The sequence below is a fragment of the Dipodomys spectabilis genome, unplaced genomic scaffold, assembly GCF_019054845.1.
Source record: "Dipodomys spectabilis isolate Male_0828 unplaced genomic scaffold, ASM1905484v1 ptg000002l, whole genome shotgun sequence".
NCBI classification, from domain to species: Eukaryota; Metazoa; Chordata; class Mammalia; order Rodentia; family Heteromyidae; genus Dipodomys; species Dipodomys spectabilis.
Window position 1 is genome coordinate 57822672 of NW_024870679.1, and position 24169 is coordinate 57846840.

General features: G+C 42.0%; 1 protein-coding gene across 2 annotated transcripts in view; it reads right to left on the reverse strand.

Moving 5' to 3' along the window:
* The window catches only part of Patj (PATJ crumbs cell polarity complex component), a 289250-nt gene that overhangs the window by 86923 nt on the left and 178158 nt on the right, over positions 1 to 24169 (reverse strand). For both annotated transcript variants that reach the window (XM_042675626.1, XM_042675631.1), the window contains exons 30-31: positions 15660 to 15732; positions 6397 to 6489 (exon numbers count right to left, since the gene is read on the reverse strand). In XM_042675626.1, coding sequence (XP_042531560.1) covers positions 6397 to 6489; positions 15660 to 15732 — 166 coding nt within the window. The remainder of the gene's footprint in view (positions 1 to 6396; positions 6490 to 15659; positions 15733 to 24169) is intronic.

Sequence of the window (24169 nt, forward strand, 5' to 3'; positions counted from 1 at the left end):
CTTGGCCAGCAGCCCAGGAGCACCCTGCTAGAAACGGCCTGAACAGATGTGCCCCTCATTCTCTCCTCATTTTGTGCAACTGCTTAGCAACAGTGCATTCTGCATGTCAAGCGACACTTGTCATGACAAGTCTCCTTCCCATTGTAGCAGCCTCCGGAACATTTCTTATTTTTTTTCACAGTTTTTCAGAATTGTTTGGTAGTTTTTTTTTTTTTTTCAGACTGTCAGTGGCATTTGTCTTCACCATTGTCTTTCATTGTAAAAATATCTTTCAGACCCTTTGGCCCCCAAATGAGAATGAAAATGAGAATATTCTAGACGTCTCAGAGCAGAATTCAGCTGGTGGCTCCTTTATGGAGATTTTTGGATTTACAGGGCAGCAAGATATCTGGGGACGACTTCTCACGAACCTGCATGAGCTGTAACATGGAAATTCACACGGCAGCTGTCAGATTGTTTGCCACACTGTCCTCACCAGCGTCTTAGGGATCACTTCACTCCCTACCTTGAAATGTAGGTGAGTCAAGATCCATGTAAAATTGGCAAATGTACTTCCTGAAAGGTCAGACTTCCCTGTGGTCAATAATGCTGCATGTGCACATGGCCTGGTAGACCCCTCCTTCTCAGGTGAAGAAGGCTGTCAGACACATCTTGCCTACTCTCAAGACTGCCCAGCCCTAGATCCTGCCTCTGCCATGCACTGGCTGTCTGGTTTAGTATGTGCCTATACTCTCTGTCCACATTTCTGCAACCAAAACGAAGGCAGAAATCTGGGCACTGGTGGCTCACACCTGTAATCCTAGCTACTCATGAGACTGAGAGCTGAGGATTGTGGTTCAAAGCCAGCCTGGGCAGGAAAGTCTCTGAGACTCTTATCTCCAATTCACCACCAAAAAGCTGGAAGAGGAGCTATGGCCAGTCATTAGCAAAAAACCCTAAAGGACAGCAACCAGGTCTTGAGTTCCACGTTTCCCCCCCCCCCCCCCATAATAGCATGAAAAAAAAAGTAAAAACAAAAATAAAACAAAAACAAAAAGGAGGATGCCTACCTGTCTGCTATGCAGATCAAGAATGATTTTATATGTGAAACTCAGCACAGGACATACCTACAGTAGGGCTTAGGAAATGGCAGCTAGCAGCCATACCAGACTTTGCCTATATAAAATCTAGATGTGCCAGGACTGTCATGCTTTGGTGTGCATTTCTTAGAACTGTGATGTGTCACGCTTAGGAGTGTAAAGATACATGAAGTATCTTTCTTGTCCAGGAGCGTGTCACACTCCATCGAACGCACGCATCACACACCACTTGTCAGCTGTTGGAGCCTGCCACAGATGTGTTTCCTTTAGCCCACACGATTTTCTAAAGATTTTTAAGCTGTGTTTTATAAATAAGAGCCTTTACATAAAGATCCTGGTTTCTACTTCTCAAGGAGAATGGACATGTTCATTTCTGTGTGGACGTGTTTTCATTTCACTTCTATCTATACACCAGGAGGGAAAGTCAGTCATATGGTTACTATGTATAATATTTTGAAAAACTGAAAACAAGTTTCCCACAGCCTTTTGCAATCCTGTCAGCACTTCAGGAGAGCTCCAAGCCCTGCCCCACACTGTCAGCACTTGTTACTACCTGTCACTGATTACAACCCCGTCGTTGTACAAGAAGCGCGATCTTATGCCATTGTATGCCATGTAGTCTTATGCCATTGCTCTCATGGTAAAGATGTTTACTGTACTATGGGCCATCTGATACCTTTAGGAACTATGAGCATCTTTCCTGCTCCCTCCCTCTTCCCTCTTTTTGTGATGGTCTTGGGGCTTAAACTCAGGGGCTGGGCACTGTCCCTGAGCTTCTTTTGCTCAAGGTTAGCCCTCTACCACTTGAGCCCCAGCGCCACTTCTGGCTTTTTTCTGTTATTGAGGTACTGAGGAATCAAACCCAAGGCTTAATGCATGCTAGGCAAACATTCTGCCACTAAACCACATTCCCAGCCACTGTCTCTGAGCTTTTTTGCTCAAAGCTGACTTTTACCACTTGAGCCACAGCTCCCCTTTCAGCTTTTTGGTGGTGAATTGGAGATCAGAGTGTCATAGTCTTTTTCTGCCTTGGTTGACATTAAACTATTATCCTCAGATCTCTACCTCCTGAGGAACTAGGGTTACAGGAGTGTGCTTCTGGTGCCTGGCCATCTTTGCCCATGTTTAAATTGGGTTCTTTACCTTTTTACTTCTTTGTCATGAGCTGGTCACTTTTAACTGATCTTACTATTAGTGACTACAATGGTATGGAGGAGATGGCCAAGAACAAATGAAAAGGGAAAATTGGCTTTATACCACAGCAGAAAACCAGGGTCAGAGATGTAAAGCCACTGCCAAGGCAGAGGAGGCATATTCAAAGCAACAGTGCTTGCTTTTCCTTCCCACCTAAGCTTCTAAAAAGTAGCAGGCTGAGGTGAGTACTGTCCAGGCACATTTCAAGCTCTGGAAGCCAGTCATAGTGATGTACATTTGTAAGCCCAGCACTTGGGAAAGATGAGGTAAAATTACAAGTTCAAAGTCAGCCTGGGCTATATAGCAAGACTCTGTCTCAACACAGATGACAGACAGACAGATATATACACACAGCTCGCTGTCCTGCTCACTGCTTAATCTCCTGCATGTAACATAGGTGACACATAAGAAGTACTTGACTCATAATTGTTGTTTGAATAACTAGATTACCTAATGATGTTTTGTCCACTTTCAGGCTGTCCTTATAAGCTCCATGGATGTGAGAGATGGGCTTTGAGGGCAAAGAAGTGAGTTTGAGTCCTGATCATGTTATGTTACCCACCAGCTACGGAGAGGGTCTCAGCAAGTGCATTTGCCATCCCATAACTCAGTTCCTTATCAATCAAGTAGGCTAATACCACATGCTCACCAGTAAGCATTACCAGGTTAACAAGATACACAGAACAAAAATGACTGCAGTAGGCTAGCTCCTTGACACATTCCAGTTTTCTTCATGTCGTGAAACGTTTCTTTGAACGTCTATATTTAATTACGAATGTAAAAGGTAAATAGATAAATTTACTGTTAATTACTTATAGGCCATATTTTTCTGCATTTTAGAACTCAAGACTTAAACAAAAAGAATATTTGCCAAGGCAGATCCCAGGGTGAGCTTCTTGTTGCTCCCAGACCTCAGTTTTGTCTCTGGGCTGGGGTCTGCTGATGGTTGCAAGGCCACTTCCAGCCCAGAGCCAGGCTTCACTGCTGATTTTAGGCAACACACTGAACAGCTCTGGACCTCGGTTTCCTTTCTGTTACATGGGGACAATCCTGCTCCTTCACAGGGGAGCTCAGAATAATGCCTGCCACACATCCAGCCAATGTTACCTGAATCACTTTTTTAAGGAAAAAAGTGATTGGTAAAAAGGAAAAAAGCACTGGTAGTGTTAAGTTAGAGGCCTCAGAATGGGTGGGGAAGGAAGATAAAACCTTCAGTCCAAAGTCTGGAGAACTTGGAGTTCTTGTGTCCAATGGCTGAAGATGGTGACCCTGCTCCAGAAGAGAGAAAGACATCGCCTCTCCTCTGCCCTTCTTTCTGTGGAGGCCCACAGGCAATTGGATGATACCGCCTGCAGAGGCAAATCTTGTATCTTCCTTACTGCACTGATTCAGATGTGTCATTTCTGCAAACGTTTTTCCCAGACAGACCCAGAGAGAGTGTTTTTGAAACTCTCCGGGTTTTCCTTAAAAGAGTCAAGTGGCCACTTAAAATTAATATTTCGATTAATGTTTCCAGAATCACTTGAGCCAATTCCCCCAACAAATAATATATTGGCACTTCCATTGAGGGGTTAAAATTGAGACGCTTAGCTCAAATTAAGCAGCAAAAAGCTCAAAGTAGAGATGTAACTCATGTGGTAGAGTGCCTGACTTAAGCAAAAAGTTAAGGGAGAGTCTGACTTTAATCCCCAGTACTGGAAAAAAAATCAGTTTTCCAAGTTATACCTTAATGGCTCATTCAGTAGAGCTATTCCTCTTGCAGCTAACCTATAATGCGTTCATCAGAATTACACTCACATAACTACAAAACATCCCCCTTTCCTCTGCCCCCCCCTTTTTTGTGTGTCCTAGTGCTTGAACTCAGGGCCTGAGTTCTGTTCCTGAGCCTCTCTATGCTCAAGGCTTGCATTCTACCACTTGAGCCACAGTGCCACTTGCAGCTTTTTTCTGAGTAGTTTATTGAAGACAAGAGTCTCATGAATTTTCCTGTCCAAGATGGCTTTAAACCACGACCCTGAGATCTCAGGCTCCTGAGTAGCTAGGTGTGAGCCACCATCACACCGGTTAACAAGGACAGAGGATGACCCATTGCAACAATGATACTCACAAGACACTATGATGGACATGAACTTTACAACTTTGGTGGGGGGGTGAGGAGTGAGGGAGGTGGGGGAAGGAAGGGGTAGTGGGAGAACTGGGAGAACTACAAAGGAAGGGTTAACAATGCTTGACAAAAAATGTACTCATTACCTTACTAGTGTCACTGTAACCCTTTTGTGCAGCATCTTTACCATAAAATAAATGTTAAAAAAATCTCAGTTTTAAACAGTGATTGAAGTATCTTCTGGCTTGTTCCGACAGTACTTAGTAGTTATCAACTTCGATAATTCTTTTTTTTTTTTTTTTTTTGGGTCCGGTCATGGGGCCTGAACTCTGGTCCTGGGCGCTGTCCCTCAGCTCTTCAGCTCAAGGCTAGCGCTCTACCACTTGAGCCACAGCGCCACTTCTGGCTTTTTTCTTTTTGATTATGTGGTGCTGAGGAATCGAACCCAGGACCTCATGCATACAAGGCAAGCGCTCTACCACTAAGCCACCTTCCCAGCCCCATCAACTTTGATAATTCTTAAAGCTTTTTGGTGTCCTCTTGCTCCCCCTCCCCCATCCATTTTACACAGGCAGAGACTAAGGCACAAAGAGGTCATTTCCTATATTCTTAGAACTGGGATTTGACTCCAAGTAGCCTCGTTCTATTGCTTGCATGGAGAGTAATTTAGTTCTGTTGACTCAAAAGAGTATATTATATTGGGCACTGGTGGCTCGCGTCTGTGAGCTACTCAGGAGGCTGAGATCTGAGGACTGCAGTTCAAAGCCAGCCCAGGAATAAAAGTCTGTGAGACTATTATCTTCAATTAACCATTAAAAGTCTGGAAGTGGAGCTGTGGTTCAAGTAGTACAGTGCCAGCCTGGAATGAAAAAGTCAAGAGGAATTATAAGGCCTTGAGTTCAAATGCACATTAAAAAGAAAAAAAAGAAGCTGGGCGCCGGTGGCTGACGCCTGTAATCCTAGCTACTCAGGAGACTGAGATCTGAGGATCACAGTTCAAAGCCAGCCCGGGCAGGAAAGTCTGTGAGACTCTTATCTCCAATACACCACCAGAAAACAGCAAGTGGCGCTGTGGCTCAAGCGGTAGAACACTCGCCTTGAGCTGAAGAGCTGAGGGACAGTGCCCAGGCCCAGAGTTCAAGCCCCATGACCGACAAAAAAAAAAAAAAGTATGCTATATAAACATAGGTATTCTGAGCATTATACAAACATTAAGTACATGCTCCAAAAATTAAAATAATTATTTTAGGGACTCATGAGCTTCTGTATCAGCAAGCTTTAAGAAGTCAGTCCCAGCTCTCCAGGTTCAAGATGCATGATGTTCCATGGAGCAAAATAAGGTCTCATATAATATTGGGGAAAATAATTTCTGCCCTATAGTCTATATAGAATTATTTCAGTGATAAGATTGAATAAGATCATGAACCAACTAAACACCATTTAAAAAATAACTGTGATATTAAAAAATGAACGGATCATAATGTCACATGAAGTTTTGTTTTGCAGATTGAAGAGCTCTGTGCAACTATTTTTTATAAGTTCTTATAATGGGCTTAAAAATAGTCCACACAGGCTCTCACCTAGATTTCTGAAATAGATTCCAGATGCCTCCCTGCCTCCACTTGCTCACAATCGCAGTTCATTTTCACAAACCATCATGTGAGTCACAAACAAGTTATTTTCTCCATAGCAGTATTTCTGAGAGGAGTCTCTCTGATTGTATTATAAACCCCTTGACTATGGATGGGGGGGGGGGCATAATTGACCAAAACCAACCCCAACTGAATGGTGGAAATAGGGCCCCATGTGATTGCTTCACACACAGCTTAGGTATGTGGGTAAAATGCTCAGGATTCCACCTAGATATTTTGCTACATGGAAAACTTCTCCTGGCTCAGAGATCCAGATGCCCAAGGAAGCAAAGCCAGCAACAGGTGATCTTCCCTAAGGCCAGACAAAATCTAAACAACACAACTCAAAGAGCCAAGAGTCTAGACGAAAGACACGCAGAGTTCTTACCAGTGGGGAGCTCTCACTCCCAGGCAGGGGTTTGATACCAACTTCTAGACCGCCATCTTCCTCACTACTGACAGGCTCAGGGCCGCTCTGCTCCTGTGGGATGTGAAAGAAAACAGCACAGATGTCATTTTCTACCCACTCCACCCCAAATTGTGCACACGTATGCAACACAGCCACTGATGTTCATGTTATAGTGCACCCAGCTTCCACAGAGGCCATTCCTTTCTAGCACAAGGCCCTATGATCATGGCTGCTCTTGTTTGTTTACTTTGTGTATGTATGTACACAAGTACTGGGGGTTGAACTCAGGACCTGGGCACTGTCTTGTAGCTATTCTGCTTGAGGCTGGCAACTCTACCACTTGAGCTACACTTCTACTTCTGGCTTTTTGGTGGTTAATTGGAAAGAGGAATCTCACACTGTCTTGTCTGGGCTGGCTTCAAGACTTGATTCTCAGATCTCAGCCTCCTGAGTAACTACGATTATAGATGTGGCCACTGGCACTCGACTTTTGGCTTATATTTATAGATGCCCTCTGCTGCTTCTTAGAGCTATGCCTTCCAGGGCTGGCCCCAACTCTGCTCCAGGTTTTCTCAGTGAGAATGTTATAAATTCTATTTAGTGAATTTTATACATAAGACTAGAATTGAGACAGTGCATATCTTATTTTTTTTTAAATCAAACTCCTAGAGCTATGTGTGGCATAGGAAAACGATTTACCAAACAAGTGGCTGAACTGATGCATGGAGTATTTATTTTCTTAATATATTTTTCCTAACAAATACTAAAAATACGTAATTAATATAAATGAGTTATGTTGTAATAATGACGCCTGTTAAAATTCTAAAACTCATTATGCATATCTTCAATTTAATTAGGACATACTAATGGTTCTGGTTAATTAACCAGAACTTTCTTTTTTAAAAAAAGTAGCATGGACTTTAGAATGAGTCAGATTTTGGCTCAGAAGTGAACTTTGCCATAGAGTCACATGATTTGGGGGAGAGTGCTTTCTAAATCTAAGAATAAGCTGTACATGGTAGTGCATGCCTTCGTTCTAGCTCTTGAGAGGCTGAGGTAAGATGATTGTCTGAGAGTTTGATACCTGCCTGCAGAACATATTGCCTGCAGAGTACAAGAGCCACTATATCTGGCTTACTTCTTTTTTTCTTTTTGCTGGTTCTGGGGCTTGAACTCTGGAGGGCCCTTGGAGCTGCCCTTGAGTTCCTTTTTGCTAAAAACTGATACTCTACCATTTGAGCCACAGCTCCACTTCCAACTTATTCTGGGATTAGTTGGAGATAAGAGTCTCACAGTCTTTCTGACTCAGCTGGCTTTGAACCGTGATCCTCAGATCTCGGCCTCCTGAGTAGCTAGGATTACAAGCCTGAGCCCCCAGTGCCCAGCATTTTTTTGTTTAAAGACAGACAGTCTCATAGCGTAGCTCAGGCTGGCCTCACACTCAAAATCCTCCTTCCTTCGCCTCCCAAGAGCTAGGATTCCAACTGGCAACACAGGAAGTTTGTTTACACCAATAGCACCACAAACTCGTAGTGGGTTGTGCTACAATGTCATGATGGCTATGTCAGTAGGTAACAGGAATTTTCTCTTCCGTTATTATTATGTGGGATCATATAGTGTAGGTGGTCCAATTGACTGCAGCATTACTATGACACATATGACTACTCAGATTTCTTTGTTTTTGATACAGGATCTCAGTTCGCATAGACTTCTGAGCTGGGCATTGGTGGCTCATGCCTAAAATCTTAGCTACTCAGGAGGCTGAGATCTAAGGATCTGGTTCAAAGCCAGCCTGGGCAGGAAAGTCTGAGACTCTTATCTCAAATGAACCACCAGAAACCTGGAAGTGGCAGTGTGGCTCAAAGTGGTAGAGTGCTAGCCTTGAGAGAAAATGCTCAGGGACAGCTCCTAGGCTCTTAGTTCAAGGGCTATGACTGAGAAGAAAGAAAGAAAGAAAGAAAGAAAGAAAGAAAGAAAGAAAGAAAGAAAGAAAGAAAGAAAGAAAGAAAGAAAGAAAGAAAGAAAGAAAGAAAGAAAGAAAAGAAAGAAAGAAAAGAAAGAAAGAAAGAAAGAAAAGAAAGAAAGAAAAGGAGTGGCTCACGCCTGTAATCCTAGCTACTCAGGAGGCTGAGACCTGAGGATCACGGTTCAAAGCCAGTCCAGGCAGGAAAGTCCGTGAGACTTTTATCTCCAATAAACCACTAGAAAACCAGAAGTGGTACTGTGGCTCAAGTGGTAGAGCACTTGCCTTGTGCTGAAGAGCTGAGGGATAGCACCCAAGCTAACATTCCATCACTTGAGCCACAGCTATACTTTTTTGGGTGCTTGATTGAAGAGTCTCACAGATTTTCCTGCCTAGGTTGGCTCTGAATCACAATCCTCAGATCTCGGCCTCCTGAGTAGCTTGAAAGTGTGAGCCACCACCACCATCCTGCTTTGGAAAACTTTATATGTCCAAGTTGCTTCCTGTGTTTGATTCCATGGGCCATGGCGAGACTGTTGGACCCAAACACCAAGTTAGATTGCTGAGGGAGTAACCCTGTAAATGGCCTCCACCTTTATTTACTCCAGGTAATAGCAGATGACACTTGTGTGTGTGTGTGTGTGTTTGTGTGTGTGTGTGTCTGTCTGTCTGTCCATCTGCCTCCCCTTTCATTTGTTACACAGACTCATGCCCTCTTCCCCTAAAGGCACCTAACATTTTATCTGAACCTCTTCAGCCACTTTCTTATCATCTCTTTGCATCCTAATTATGTGTGTACAGAGCTGATCTCTCTCAGGAAGAGACGACTGAACTCAACGTGCCTCATCCATTCCTGTCACCTGACCCGCATTTATATTCATTTTTATATTTCTCCTCAGTCTTTCTTGCTTCAAAGTTCCTGTTCTTTCTACCTGCACGATGTTCCAAATCCTCCCAGGTTGTCTCTTGTGTATTTAGCCCGATAGGACTCCACTGAGAGAAAGGTGTGAGTCCAAGGGCAGATGGAGGAGACCCAGGCAGAAAGGAAGCTTAGCGATGAGCCCTTTACTCTCTGGGAGAGCTGAGGTTGCTGAGGGGGTGTTTGTGCTAAAACGAGATCTAGAACAACACCTTGGATTCTGTTCTGAGAACAGAATGGCTCACGCTGCAAGGAGCCTTCAAAACTCTCCACAAGCCAAGACTTAGGACACAGCACACAGCCAGGGACAGGACAGGAAAGAGATTCAGCAGCATGACATCCAGGGCTCCAGCATCTCCCAGCGGCTGAGGACCATCTGCTGATGGATGGTGGCACCGATACCCAGAATGATACAGTATGTGTAATCCAGATGGCTGATGTTCCCTTCTAGTCCTGCTGATCCTCAAACCACCTGTCACAGGTGCTGCAAGACCATGGAAGCTAAAAGTGGAGCTGTGGTTCAAGTGGTAGAGCACTAGCCTTGTGCTAAAAAGCCTAGGGACAGTGCCCAGGTCCTGAATTCAAGCCCTAGGACTCACACTCCTCTCCTTACCCACCCACCCACCCACTCACATATTTTGGTAAGTTTAAAATAAACATACTGTTGACTCAAAAGCATGCTATTCTCATATTTCCCAAATCTAATTCATGGTTTAAAAACAACATACCATGATTGATTACTCTCACAAATATTTCTATAAGGCCATGTTACTAGATGTGACAAACTGAATGTCTCTCTTCTACCTGAAACTATAAACATCTTTATTAGTTTACTCCGAATTCCAGAAAGGCAGAGAAAGGGGTACAGACACAAGAGAAATTCTGCGGCAAGCCCTTTCCCCAGACAGCTTCTGTTCCTCAGTTAAAGCCTTCTGCTACAAATCACTCCCTGTGCAAGAAAACAGGATGACCGAGAAAAGGGATCAAAAAAGGCTCATGCTTATCTGAAGAGAGTCTCAAGGACTTAGCTCTTCTGGAGAAAAGAAATGACCATCTTCTACCCGGATTCTGGTGGGCCACAGCGGCAGCTTCCTACCTGGTCTCCCTCCTTGAGACATCTTTAACGTTGCCATTCCACTCGTCTACCTGAAGTGGAGCCTTGATCAGATCATCCCACTGTTCAAACTGCCTTCAACAGCTCCAAGTGCCTAAAGCATGAAATTCAAATCCTTCCAGAGTCAAACTCGAGGGTCTCATTTGACCTCAGTTTATATTCTGTTATTTTCTTTCTCTTCCTCTTATTCTCCTCCCCTATATCACACTGTTTTTTTTCTTCTGTATCTTCGTTTGTGTTATTCCCATGTTCTGTTTTTAAGACAGACATCATTACGTAATCCAGGCTGGACTTGAACTTGCTATGTAGTTCAGGAAGAACAAGCTGAACATAAAAGCCTTCCAAAAGTTACTTCTTCAAAGAACTGGTGGGTATGGATGACTGAGGGACAGGCAAGAGGGCAACCTATACAGAAAAGGCAACAGGAGCAAAGACATAAAGTATGTATGTGTGCACGTGCGTATGTGGGCACACATGTGTGATCAAGAGACACATGTATTACTTGGTGCTTTCCTTATGTATTGTGAAGGAAGAAAACCTTGTAATGAAGATACAATATTGATAGGCAAAAGGAAGGTGTTAAAGACTTCTTTGGGTTTTATGTGTGTGCGTGTGCGTGCGTGCATGCGTGTCATACCAGGCAACTTATGGCCTGGGTACTAACCCTTAAGCTTTTTCACTCAAGGCTTCATTCATAGCTCTACTTCTGTATTGTTGCTGATTACTTGGAGATAAGAGTCTCATGGACTTTGCTACCTGGACTGGCTTTGAACTGTGATCTTGAGGCCTCAGTTTCCTGAGATTATAGGGTTACAGGCATGAGTACTAGGCAGTACTAAGGATTTTTGAGCAAGTTCAATAAAGAAAGGGATCCTGATGACCCAGAGAATAAGATTTGCAAACTATCCATCTGATAAGGGGTTGATACTTAAAAAAACAAGAGAAAATTGAACAATAGCAAGAAAACAAGTAACTTGACTTTAAAAAATGGGCCAGAAGGACTAGGCTCACAACTATAATCTTATATACTCAGAGGGCTGAGATCTGGAGGTCTAAGGTTCAAGGACAGCCAGGGCAGAAAAATCTGAAAAAAATTCCTACTCAGATTAAATAACAAAAGCCATGCTGGAGGCATGACTCAAATGGTAGAGCACAAATGATGAACTGATGCTTAAAAAGAAGAAACCTTGGAAAGGAGATGATGGGAGGCATGACTCTGATCAAGATGCATAGTACATGTGAAGCTGAAACCTCTTGGTACCACTATTTCAAGATAATAAAAATAAAAGGAACAGCTAGGTGCTGGTGGCTCAGGCCAATAGTCCTAGCTACTGAGGAGGCTGAGATCTGAGGATCGTGGTTCAAAGCCAGCCTGAGCAGGAAAGTGCATGAGACTCTTATCTCCAATTAACCACCAGGAACCTGGAAGTGGTGCTGTGACTCAAGTGGTAGGGTGCTTGCCCTGAGCTGGAGAGCTGAAGAACAGCACCCAGGTCCAGAGTTCAAGCCCCATGACTGACAACAAAAATAAAAAATAAAACAAAAGGAACAAATTTTGTTATGTATGGAACAGTAAAAATGGGGGGGGACACTGGAAGCTGAGAATCCTGCTGCGCTCACATAATGTTCACATAATCACAACCACTATAAGCTTTTCCTGAGTGTTGGGAACAGTGCTGTGCATTCTACAAACATTATTTAATTCTCCAGCCAATCTACAGATTTTATTATCAAATCCACCTTAAATATGGAGAAAACAACATGCTGAGCTTCACTGGCTCAAGTTCACTCAGCTAGAAAATGAGGGGCTATAAAGATTAGGCTGGGATCTGAGCTTCTGAGCTTCTGTTCTTTCTCACTGTGTCCTGCAACTTCCCTAATGGTATTCTGTCACAAGAGGACTGCGGTAGAAATGCAAATAACCATTATGAATAAATACAGCTGCATACACTATAAAATAGTTTACCCACAGTTACTACTTCATTTCCCAACTCCTTTTGACACATGCAGGAGAGGCTAATAACCTGGCTTTACAGAAAAAAAAAGACAAGTGTTTGGGAAGTTATCTGTCCTTTTTCAAGGTCATGTGCCCAACAGGCAATTAATTGGCAGAGCCCGTCTGAGAAGTATATCATCTGACTCCTTGGTCGATATTCTGTTAGCAGCTTGTTTTTCACTCTACAGCACACAATTGCATGAAGCAATCTTATTCTGTTATCCCCTTCATGACTGAAACAGTGTCTGACACACACCTAATAAGAGCTCAATATGTTATCCTTTGGGTGCATGCTCATTAAAAAAAAAAAAAAGTTTTTAAAAAAAGGGAAAAGAAGCCAGATGCCGGTGGTTCATACCTGTCATCCTACCTACTGAGGAGGCTGAGATCTGAGGATTGTGGTTCAAAAGCCAGCCTGGGCAGGAAAGTCCTCAAGACTCTTATCTTCAATTAACCCTCAGAAAACCAGAAGTGGTGCTTGGCTCAATGTGGTAGAATGTTAACGTTGAGCAAAAGAGCTCAGGGACAGAGCTCAGGCCCTGAATTCAAGCCCCAGGACTGGAAAAATAAAAAGGATGAAAAGAACTCGATAAATATTTGCTGAGTAGAATCAATGTGATGAAGTATCATTAGTATATAATAAAAGTATCAACTGACTATGTTGAATTATTATTATATCATCCAACTTAATAGTGACAGGGCTATATTTGATCTATTTGGTTATGATTTAAACGCACTCTTTCAGTCTTGGGTCAGATAAGAGCGATGCTTAAACATTCAAAATAAATAATTTTGGGATTGGCTGGAGATCAGGTTTGTAGAAAGCTTATTCCTGGCACACGGGGAGAGTTCCCAGTGGTTGCGATTCTATAAATATAAGGGAGGAGGAAGGCAGAGAAGACCACACAGCTGGGAGGGGACTGGGCAGCGGTTGGAGACCAGAGCATACCCAGGCACTTCCTATAGGGTCCATAGGGTACTGATCACTTCCTATTTAATGGCCAGTGCTACAGTCATAGTCAAGGAAATAGCATTGCCTTTTAGAGACAAGTGACCAATGGTGATGTCATTAGTGTGTGTGTGTGTGGGGGGGGGGGGGGGTTGGACTGGGGATGGAATTTAGGGCCTTGTGTGTTGCTTGGCTTTTTCTGCTCAAAGAGTGTTTGTTCTATCACTTGAGCCACACCTCTACTACTAATTATTTCTCCTCCTCCTCCTCCTCCTCCTCCTTCCCCCTCCTTTTCCTCCTTTTTTTGCTGGTTAACTGGAGAAAAGAGTCTATCAGATTTATCTTCCCCTGGCTGGCTTTGAACTGTGATCCTCAGATCTCAGCCCTCTGAGTACGTAGGATTACAAGCATGAGCCACCAGGGTGCTATTTGCAACTTAATTATTTTTTTAAGACAAAATGCAAAGAACAACACATTGCTGTTTCATCTAGCTGTTGTAATAAGAACAACCCAAGAATGGTATTATTTATATTCTCTATTACCATTCCTGCTTTATTTAACAATAAAATCAATCTTCTAATATTTCAGAATGCAATGGATATTTGGAATGACACTAAGTTGTTTTTCTGACAAATTCTGTTAGCTTGAGGCACAAGTAAAATTTATTTTTTACAGATATCTGAATGCTTAGTACCATTTCTGTGACCACAATTTAAAAAATGAAAGCAATAGGTAATGTAGAATATAAAGACTGAGTTAAATAGACTTCAGTACCTGAATAAATAAAACAAAGAGTTTGTGAATGAGGGGGAAGACAATGGAAGGAGTGACATTGACCAAGATGCATTGTATGCATAATCTGACTTATGCAACTACTTAAAATAATAATAAAAAAAAAACAGCCATAAAACAAGAAGTTTTCGCTAGCTGAATGCTTGCTTGTATAGAGGACAGTATGAATACTCCATGTGCATGACTTCCTTGCTCTCTACAACAAGTCCACGAGGGCTTAGTGCTCACACATCCAGGTAAACGCAGGAAGCTGATACTGAATTGCACAACTGTATGTGGCACGCAGGAACATTATTTAGCCTCTTAAGCCTCAGTCTTTTTATAATAATGATCATCTTCTCTTTTCATGTGAGAAGGACACAAACATACATATTGAAAGTATCTGTGTGACAGAGAGGGCACGGTGCCTGGTCACGCTACATGCGCTGCCCTCCCCCACAAGGAGGGCAGCGGGCCTAGCGGGCCAGGTACATGCTAAAGAAGACACAGAGATGCCAAGCAGCCAGTCCTGATGGAAGGAAGCCAAAAAACCCAGGCAGAAACCCCAGAAATGGTCCTCTCAGAACTAAACATACCCAAAGGGTGCCAAAGGGTCACACCTGTAATCCTAGCTACTCAGGAGGTTGGAATCTGATAATCATGGTTCCAAGCTAGCCCACGTGGGAAAGTTTGTGAGGCTCTTATCTACCACCAAAACCCAGAAGTGGAACTGTGGCTCAAGTGGTAGAGGACCAGCACTGAGTGAAAAAGCTAAGGGATATTGCTCAGGCCCTCACATCAAGCTCCAGTACTGGCACCAAACATATACAGACCAAAACAAACAACAACAATAAAAAACCCAACAACAACAAAATACCAAAAAAACCCAAAGTATTAGACCTAAGCATTTCAGACCAGGGATAGTCAACCTTTAGAGCAATAGTGAGATGTATATCTATCATCTACAAATCTAGAAGCAGACTGCAATTAAGACAGCAATTATTTAGAATTAAGGTAATTATTTGGAATCACAAGTCTTCAAGTTTTTAGTTTGGAATGTGTATGAAATCTGTTTTGGGACACGGTCTTAATGATATAGCTGTTAGCCTAGAATTTACTACATAGCCCAGGAACTTGTGGTACACCCAGCTTAGCCTCCCATGATAATTCCATGCTGGAACTATCAGCATGTACTATCATGACCAACTATTATTAAATTATTTTGAAAGGATAAGGAACTGTGTATTATTCAGTCATACTTAAAAGAATTTTCTAATAAATTCTAAAATGCTCCATTGGGACAAAATTATACATCTTGAAAAACTGCAATTTTGAACAATAGTTAAGTTCTTACGTGCATCTTTAATTATTTTACGTTGTTTTATAGTCATGCCTCAAATACTCTCTATTTTAGACAGCTAACAAATACTGTGTTGGAAATACTAGATTCTAAATGTTGAAAACGTCAGCTTTGGGGGAAATGAGCATGACACATCTATCTAGTGCACCAAGAGCTGGAGGCAAGCTTACCTCAGTAGAGGATGGGGAGCTGGAAGCCAACGGGAAGGGCGCAACAGCCATCTGATGGACAGCATCTTCATTTCTGTGAAATAGCAAAGCACATAGTCAATGCTAACTTTCTGGCTCAAGATACAAACACTTCCTTGGCTCCTAGTAGAAGATGCACACATAGCACCACAGAATTAAATATGTATACACACAGCTTCCAAGCATACAAAGCTATTAGACACCAAAAGCGATGCATTACTCAAGGGATACTCGGATCCAATTATTAATGACAGAGAATGATGATGCTAAGGGTTAGCCAAATCCAGCTTATAAAGTCAGGCCCTGCAGAAGATAATTCTGGAAAAGTGTCAACTCTTTTAGTACTGTGGACTATACACTGCTCAAATGGGTGTGCTTAACCTCTAGGCCCCCATTAATGTTGAGAGTGTTTCATTCTTTGAACTGGAAAACTTCCCAACCTCCTTACTTGGCATCTCACTGTTCTGCCAAACGAGAGAAGGGAGGATACGTACAAGAGGCCCTGTGTGGTAAATTGTGAGGAGGAATGATGGATGGAGGGTTCAGAGCTCCAGACAGACAATGCCTTGTGGGTTAGGCAAATTCCACTCATCATCTTTTTTTTTTTAATTGTGAAAATACCGTACAGAGGGGTTACAATTACATGTGCAAGGTAATGAGTACATTACTTATCAAGCATTGTTGCCTCCTCCTTTGTTTCCCTTTCCCATCTCTTACCATCTTACCTCCTGCCTCCCCTCCTCCCGTTTCCTCTCCTTCCCCTTACCAAAGTTGTAAAGTTTGTTTTACATTTGTTTGTACATCTCATTGTTGTACATCTCATTGTTGCAATGGGTCCACCTGTATCTCAATTTAAACAATTTGTTTTTTCCCTTTCCCTCTCCAAATCATACCAACATCAAATACAGTGAAAACAGGGGTTATACCATGGGGAAGGGACATACCAAGCAACAAAACCATCACCTGATAAATATGTTAGAAACAATCGCAAGAAAGAAAAACCATTTGAGTCCTTATCTTGGGGTTCACTTCGCCAAATGGAACTGCCATCTCACTGCCAGAAAGACAACAGAAAACAACTCTGCAGTTCTGATGAGCTGGGCCTCTTTGCAGCACATTATTAGCAAATGGCTGGCTGTGGTTCAGTGGGAGATGATGACTGTTCTGCCCTAAACAGTCATCATGCAGGAGCAATCTAATGATCTCAAGATGTATGGGGGAGTTTGGCCTTGTCATTCACAAAGAATCCCAGAAAACTCATAGCAATGCTTTATGCTGATATTTGAGGATCTAAAGGCTGGGGGTATAGCTCAGTGGTAGAGTGCTTACCTAGCAAGTTCCATCCTCAGCACTAGGAAAAAAACTTAAAAAGAAAATCTAACACTACAGATCTCTCTTGAACTTAGGGCCTGGGTGCTGTCCCTGAGCTTTTATGCTCAAGGATAGTACTCTACCATTTGAGCCACAGTGTCACTTCTGGCTTTTTTTAGTAGTTCATTGTAGATAAGAGTTTTATGGACTGTCTTCATTCAATGTATATACACTCACCTCTTCTCCTCCACCAGTATTGAGTTCAGTACCCTCAAATAAGTGAGTTAACCCCTTAAGGTCAAAGACTATCTATATGCTAATGGCTTCTATAGTCACACTTTTTTTTTTTTTGTTGGTCGTGGGACTTGAACTCTGGGCCTGGGCACTATCCCTGTGCTCTGCAGCTCAAGGCAAGCACTCTACCACTTGAGCCAAACCACCACTTCTGGTTTTCTGGTAGTTAACTGAGGATAAGAGTCTCATGGACTTTCCTGCCCAGGCTGGCTTTGAACCGCGATCCTCAGATCTCACTTAATACAGATTTAACGTCTGCATATCCTACTCCTACTTTGTCTTTCTGTAATAGAGATCTTCTAAGCATCACAAGTAAAATTAAGAGTTTCGCATTCCACTCAGTTCCCAGATGTTTCCAGAGCCAATGCTTCTCACCTCAAGCCAACAAGGGTTGCCCTGTTGTTCTACCAGGAACTAAGAATCCCTTTTGAAACCTCATCCATTCCCTGTACTTCCCAACCAATAATAAGTCTTGCTAGCTCTACCTTTGAAAGATATCTTAAATCTCTGCACTTCTCATTCTATTCTGTTTGCAGCCACCATCATTTCTTCCCACAATTAATGAAAGAATATACTATTTGATCTAACTTCTTCAAAATCACAGTCTTCCTGCTTTTGCCTCCCAAGTAGCCATGTGTACCACCATACCCACCCAGCTTCCAAGCTATTGTTTATCCAGCAAAGTTATCCCGGGGTTAACACAAATCTGATTATGTGTCTAGTCCTCTATGGCTTCTCATTACATGTAGGAGCCAGTCTATTGTATTATTGGATGGGAGAAACCTAGTCACAGTTGGGGGACTTTGAGGAAATTACTTCTTAGAGCGTCAGGATTACTAACACAAATAGATGAAACTGTAATTCCAAACTGGTGGTAGAGCACTTGTCTAGCACGTGTGAGGGCACTGAGTTCAATCCCCAGCACCACAAAAACAAACGATCCAACAAACAAAACACAAACAAGAATGCCAAACTGGTATAAATTCTTTATGGAATGGGATAGAAAAAGAGAGAGAGTATACTCTTACAAAGATAGAGTATATTTTATGTAATAAGGCAGAACATAAAAGAAGTATAGTACCATTTCTTGCTTTGTTCTTTTTAGATTCTTGAGCTATCTAGTATCTGAGCCAAGCCAAATCACATGGGAGAAAGCCCAAACTATAAAGAACTACAGAGCATGAAGAACATATTTTATTTGTTTTTCTGACAGCATTATGGATACCTTGAGCATGCATTACTTGTGTTAAGGGAGAGCTATTGTTTTTCCGAGGTAAAAATCATTCCTCAGCAATTTCCTCACACACAGAACAAGCATTCAGTTGTCCCTGGGTAAGTAACAATGCTTTCCTAGTAGTAGCTTCCTCTCTATTTAGTTTCTCCCATCAAATAACAGCAGAGTTCAGCTCAGCTCAGCTCAGTGCCCAAAGCCAACAGGACATATCTGCTCCAGATCTGGGACTCACAGGACTAGGTACATTTGGCAGTAATTAAGTAATTTGGCTTTTCATAGCTTTTTCAAAGGTTGCCAGCATTGAAAATATGGCTGTATATAAATTCTTATTGAGAGATCATTATTAACTAGACCAAGTCAGCTCAAATCAGCCAAGTTACTCCTTCATAATTCAATGCTTTTCCACAAATTAATATGACTTCAATGCCCTTGAAAGACTATTTAAAATTTTTGAACCACAAATACTAACAGTACAACTATCCTAAGGGAAAGAAGGAAATGGCTACAGGAAGTCACAGTTCATAATTGTCTATAATCCACTTGGTGGTGATTGTTCCCACACCTCAGCTTCATACCATGGAGAGCTGACAAAGCTGCTGCTTCACACAGAAAGGAGCAGGAAGAAGGCTCGCAGGCATTCAGAGAAAAGCCAGCAGTTACCGCAATGACTTCTGAGAAATCTTTGACCTCCCTGAGCCTAAGATTCTCACAAGGAATGAAAAAATTATCTCTGCTTGATAATTAACTAGTGTGTGTGTGTGTGTGTGTGTGTGTGTGTGTCTTTGTGTGTCTTTGTGTGTCTTTGTGTGTTGGTTTGATCTCAGGGTTTAGGCACTGTCCCTTAGCTTTTTTGCTAAAGTCTGGTACCCGACCACTTGAACCACAGCTCAATTTCAAACTTTTTGCTGATTAATTGAAGATAAAAATCTCAGACTTTCCTGCCCTAGCCAGCTTTGAACTGTGATCCTCAGATATCAGCCTCCTGAGTAGCTAGTATTAAAGGCATGATTAAAGGCTATAATTAACTTTTTATGAAATAAAAATTACCAAGCTTTTATTTTTTATTCATCTAAAAACTTTTATTACCTTTTTTATTTTTTAAATTAAGTTTTTTTATTGTGAAAATACTGTACAGAGGGGCTACAGTTACATGAGCAAGGTAATGAGTACATTTCTTATCCAGCATTGTTGCCTCCTCCTTTGTTTTTCCCCTACCATCCCTTCCCTCCCACCTCCTCAGCTACACCCATCTTACCCTCCACCCCCTCCACCCCCCACCCTGCACCTAAATTGTAAAGTTCGTTTTTCGACATAGAGTCTTGTACATCTCATTGTTGCAATGGGTCAATCTGTACCCCTATTTAAACAATTTGTTTTCTCCCTTACCCTCCCCAGATTATACCAACATCAAATTTCAAACTCTAGTACAAAGCTATAGTAATCAAAATAGTTTGGTACTGGCATGAGACCTTAGGATCAATGGAATTGAACTAAAAACCCAGAAATGAACCTATAGACCTATAGCTACCTAATCTTTGATAAGGGAGCTAAAAAAATAAAATGGAAGAAAGACAGCCTCTTCAGTAAATGGTGCTGGCAAAAATGGTTAATCACCTGTAGAAAACTAAAGCTAGATCCTTATATATCACCCTGCAACAGAATCAACTCCAAGTGGATCAAATACCTTGGAGTCAAAGCAGACACCCTGAAAACATTGCAGGACAGAATAGGAGAAACCCGAGGTCTCCTTGGCACAGGCCAAAATTTTCTTAATAGAGACCCAAAAACACAACAAATCAAAGAAAGACTGGACAAATGGGATTGCATGAAGCTGCACAGCTCCTGCATGGCAAAGGACATAGCTAGCAAGATCAACAGAAAGCCCACGGATTGGGAGAAGATCTTCACTAGCCATACAATGGACAAGGGTCTCATATCTAAAATATACTGGGAACTCAAAAAATTAAATCACCCACCAACAAATCCTCAAAGAAACAACTGCCCAATAAATAAGTGGGCTAAAGAGAAACTTCTTTGAAGAGGAAATAAGAATGGCCAATAGACACATAAAGAAATGCTCAACCTCTCTAGCCATAAAAGAAATGCAAATCAAAACAACATTGAGATACCACCTCACCCCAGTTAGAATGGCTATAATCAAGAACTCTAATAACAACAGATGCTGGAGGGGACGTGGACAGAAGGGAACCCTACTGCATTGTTGGTGGGAGTGTAAACTTGTTCAACCACTTTGGAAAGCAGTATGGAGGTTCCTCAAAAGGTTCCACGTAGAGCTCCCCTATGACCCAGCAATCCACTTTTGGGCATTTACCTGAATGATCACAAACAAGACCATAGTAAAGCTACCAGCACAACTATGATTATTATAGCATTATTTACTATAGCTAAGATATGGAACCAACCCAGATGCCCTTCAGTAGATGAATGGATCAAGAAAATGTGGTATATATACACAATGGAATTCTATGCCTCCATCAGAAAGAATGACATTGCCCCATTTGTTAGGAAATGGAAAGACTTGGATAAATTTTATTATCTTTAAGTAATTGTACAAAGAAGCTGCCATTCAACACAGCAGTTTATGAATACAGTACATCTTGACGAAAGTCACCCCTTTCAACGTTCTCAGCCATCCCTCCTTTACCTAGCTTTTAACTAAACTTTTAAAGACCACTAAAGGGCACTGGTGGCTCTCCCCTGTAATCAGACACTAATCCAATTGATCAGCAAAAAGCCAGAAGTGGAGCTGTGGTTCAAGTGGTAGAGTGCCAGCCTTGAGCAAAAAAGCTCAGGGACAGCACCCAGGACCTAAACTTGAGACCTAGTACTGGCACAAAACAGAGGGGGGGGGAAGAGGGGAGAGAGAAAGAGAGAGAGAGAGAGCGAGAGAGAGAGAGAGAGAAGGAGAGGGAGAGAGAGAGAGAGAGAGGAAAGAAGAGAAAGAGAGAGAAAGAGAAAAAAATACTTGCTGTCACTGAAGCATTCATTTACGATGGTTATGATAATAAATTTGGTGTTAAATATATTTTACCACAGTGTTAAAATAAAGCTATTCAAGGAGAAAGTTTGATAGGAATATGTTTGACTTATTTAGAATATTATTTTAAATAATGACCTCTTCAAGGCTACTCTAGTCCAGTCATTATACAGTATATTTTCTTCAAATCTATAGGGTCTTATTCTATAGTTTGCCAACAAAATGGCATTATATTAAAACCAGACGTGCTGGAATTGTTTGGCAGGTTGATTTAAATTTTTGTTTGCAAACTCATCTGATTATAACTACAATCTAGTACCTGGCACATCATTTAAATTTACACTTGCATACCACAAAAACGGAACATATGAATGCAACTAAAGCGAACTGAATCTCCCCTCCCCCTTCGTTTTAAAGGTCCTGGGAATTCACCTCCAGGCCTCACATTTGCTAGGCAAGCACTGTATCATTTGAGCCATGTCCTGAGTCCTTTTGTTTTTGTTTCTCAAGTGAGGTCTTGCTACTTTGTTTCATAGGCTAGCCTAAGACCACAATCCTCCTACCTCTGCCTCCTGAGTAGCTGGGATTACAGGTGTGAACCACCACAGTTGGCCTTTGAATATTATTTTTGATGGTATTAAATGTGGTGCTATGAGATACTTGAGGAAGATAAAGGGAGGGAAATAATCCTATGTTTGATGTAGTAATTAGAATATGACATCAAAGATTAATGCTCCACAGAGAAAAACCCCATGTAAATGACCTAGAAGTAGCCTAATAATAAAGTGAACCCTTATATTTCAATGGGAACAAGATTCCAGGAAATATTGCTAACACCTGAACAGACTCAATAATTTTTCTACTCACAGCCAGGGAAAACACCAAAACCGTTGAATATACTGTCTGAAATAAAAACCTGATAACAATGGGAGTATGAATTTTATTTACTTGGCATCCCAGACAATGCCAGTTCCTAATGAGGGTTTCAGAGAGTAACCTGGCACCCATACTCACATTTCAGGAAGGTGGCCCCAGGCGAGTTCTAAATGATCAGTGTGGTGGAGCAGAGGAAAAGGTGCTCATGAAATACTTGGCAGTTCATGTTGGCAGGAGGTCTGTGTGGGGAGTGAGGACTGAATGGGGTGGATGACTAAGCCCAATAAGTTTCTCCTAGAGATTCTTACTAAAAGAACAATACAGCTGGGTAACAATGGCTCACATTTATAATCCAAGCCAGCCCAAGCAGATGAATCCACAAGACTCTTATCTCCAATTAACTAGCAGTAAGTTATAAGTGCAGAGTGCCAGCTATGAGTGGAAAAGCTGAGAGTTAATTCTCAGGACTGATACCTACACATGTATATACAGCATGTGTACACACATTCTCTCTGTCTCTTTCACACACAGAGAGTATATAGTACATGATAGGATAGCACAAACCCTAAGTTTCTTAATGGTAGCTGGCAGAGCCTCAATGTTACCATAGGTTATGTGCTGAGAAGAGGGACTTCCTCATCGAAATGAAGCCAGGGTAAATTCTCCCTCATTTCTCTGTGAGAATCATAGTAATCTCAATTCAACAGCCAATGAACATTTGGCTATGGGATGTGAGTCACTCAAGAATTCTCCATGGGGATTTGTTCAGAGGCCTTAAACTCTGCGAAAAATGGTGGAAGGATAAAAACTTTTTAAGGCTAAAAGTCTAGATGTGACAGGAAATTCACAGAAGGAAGCAGACATCTCATTCTGGGTGCTCGTGACTTGTTCAGATAGCTCTGCTTTGACCACTCTGCTCGTCCACTAGGAAGCAATTGAAATGATAATCTGGGTTAACTTAAGCAAGAGGGAATTCACTGGAATCTCACAAATATACAGAAAGGCTATATGGCCAGAACTGGAACTCAGCAACTAAAAGATGTCCAGAAGACTAGGAAGCAGAAAACAGAATAAGGCCATATGGGACCATCTCATCAGAACATAGTGGCTCTGTAGAAATAAAGCCATTCATGTAAAAAGCATCGCCATGACTTGTTTCATAGGACACCTAGGGTATCACGCTGCCCAAGCGTAGGTCACATGAGTCCTCACAGACCACACCTCAGCATCGAGAAGGATCTTGCTCCTTCAGCTGTGAAAGGTATCTGGATTTATTGTTTTTCCTGTCCCACCAGTGAGAGAGAGAGAGACAGAGAGAGAGAGAGAGAGAGAGAGAGAGAGAGAGAGAGAGAGAGAGAGAGAGAGAGAGAGAGTGTATGTGTGGTGTGTTGACTTCAAGGTGGGGGAGGGTAGTCTACCACAGAAAACAGGTATTCTGCATGGCACAAACAGCATTTTTTTCTTCCCTCCTTCCCTCCTCTTCTCTTCCTCTTTCCCTTTTCCTCTCTCCCTCCTCAGTAAGTGTTCTACCACTGACACACACTCATAACCCCAAGGAGTATAAATATTGATCAGCAAAAAAGAAAAATTGTTCACCTCATCCCTGATGACCATCCTAAACAGATGTTTTGAGCCCTGAAAGGGTTTGGATTTTGAGTCTTACTTTCACAAAAGCATGTTAAAGAATAGGAAATGAAACAAAACTATGGATTCTCCTCCGAGATCAAATAAAATAGTTCAAAGATACTTGACAAGTCATTCAAGAAGGATGAGGCTTGA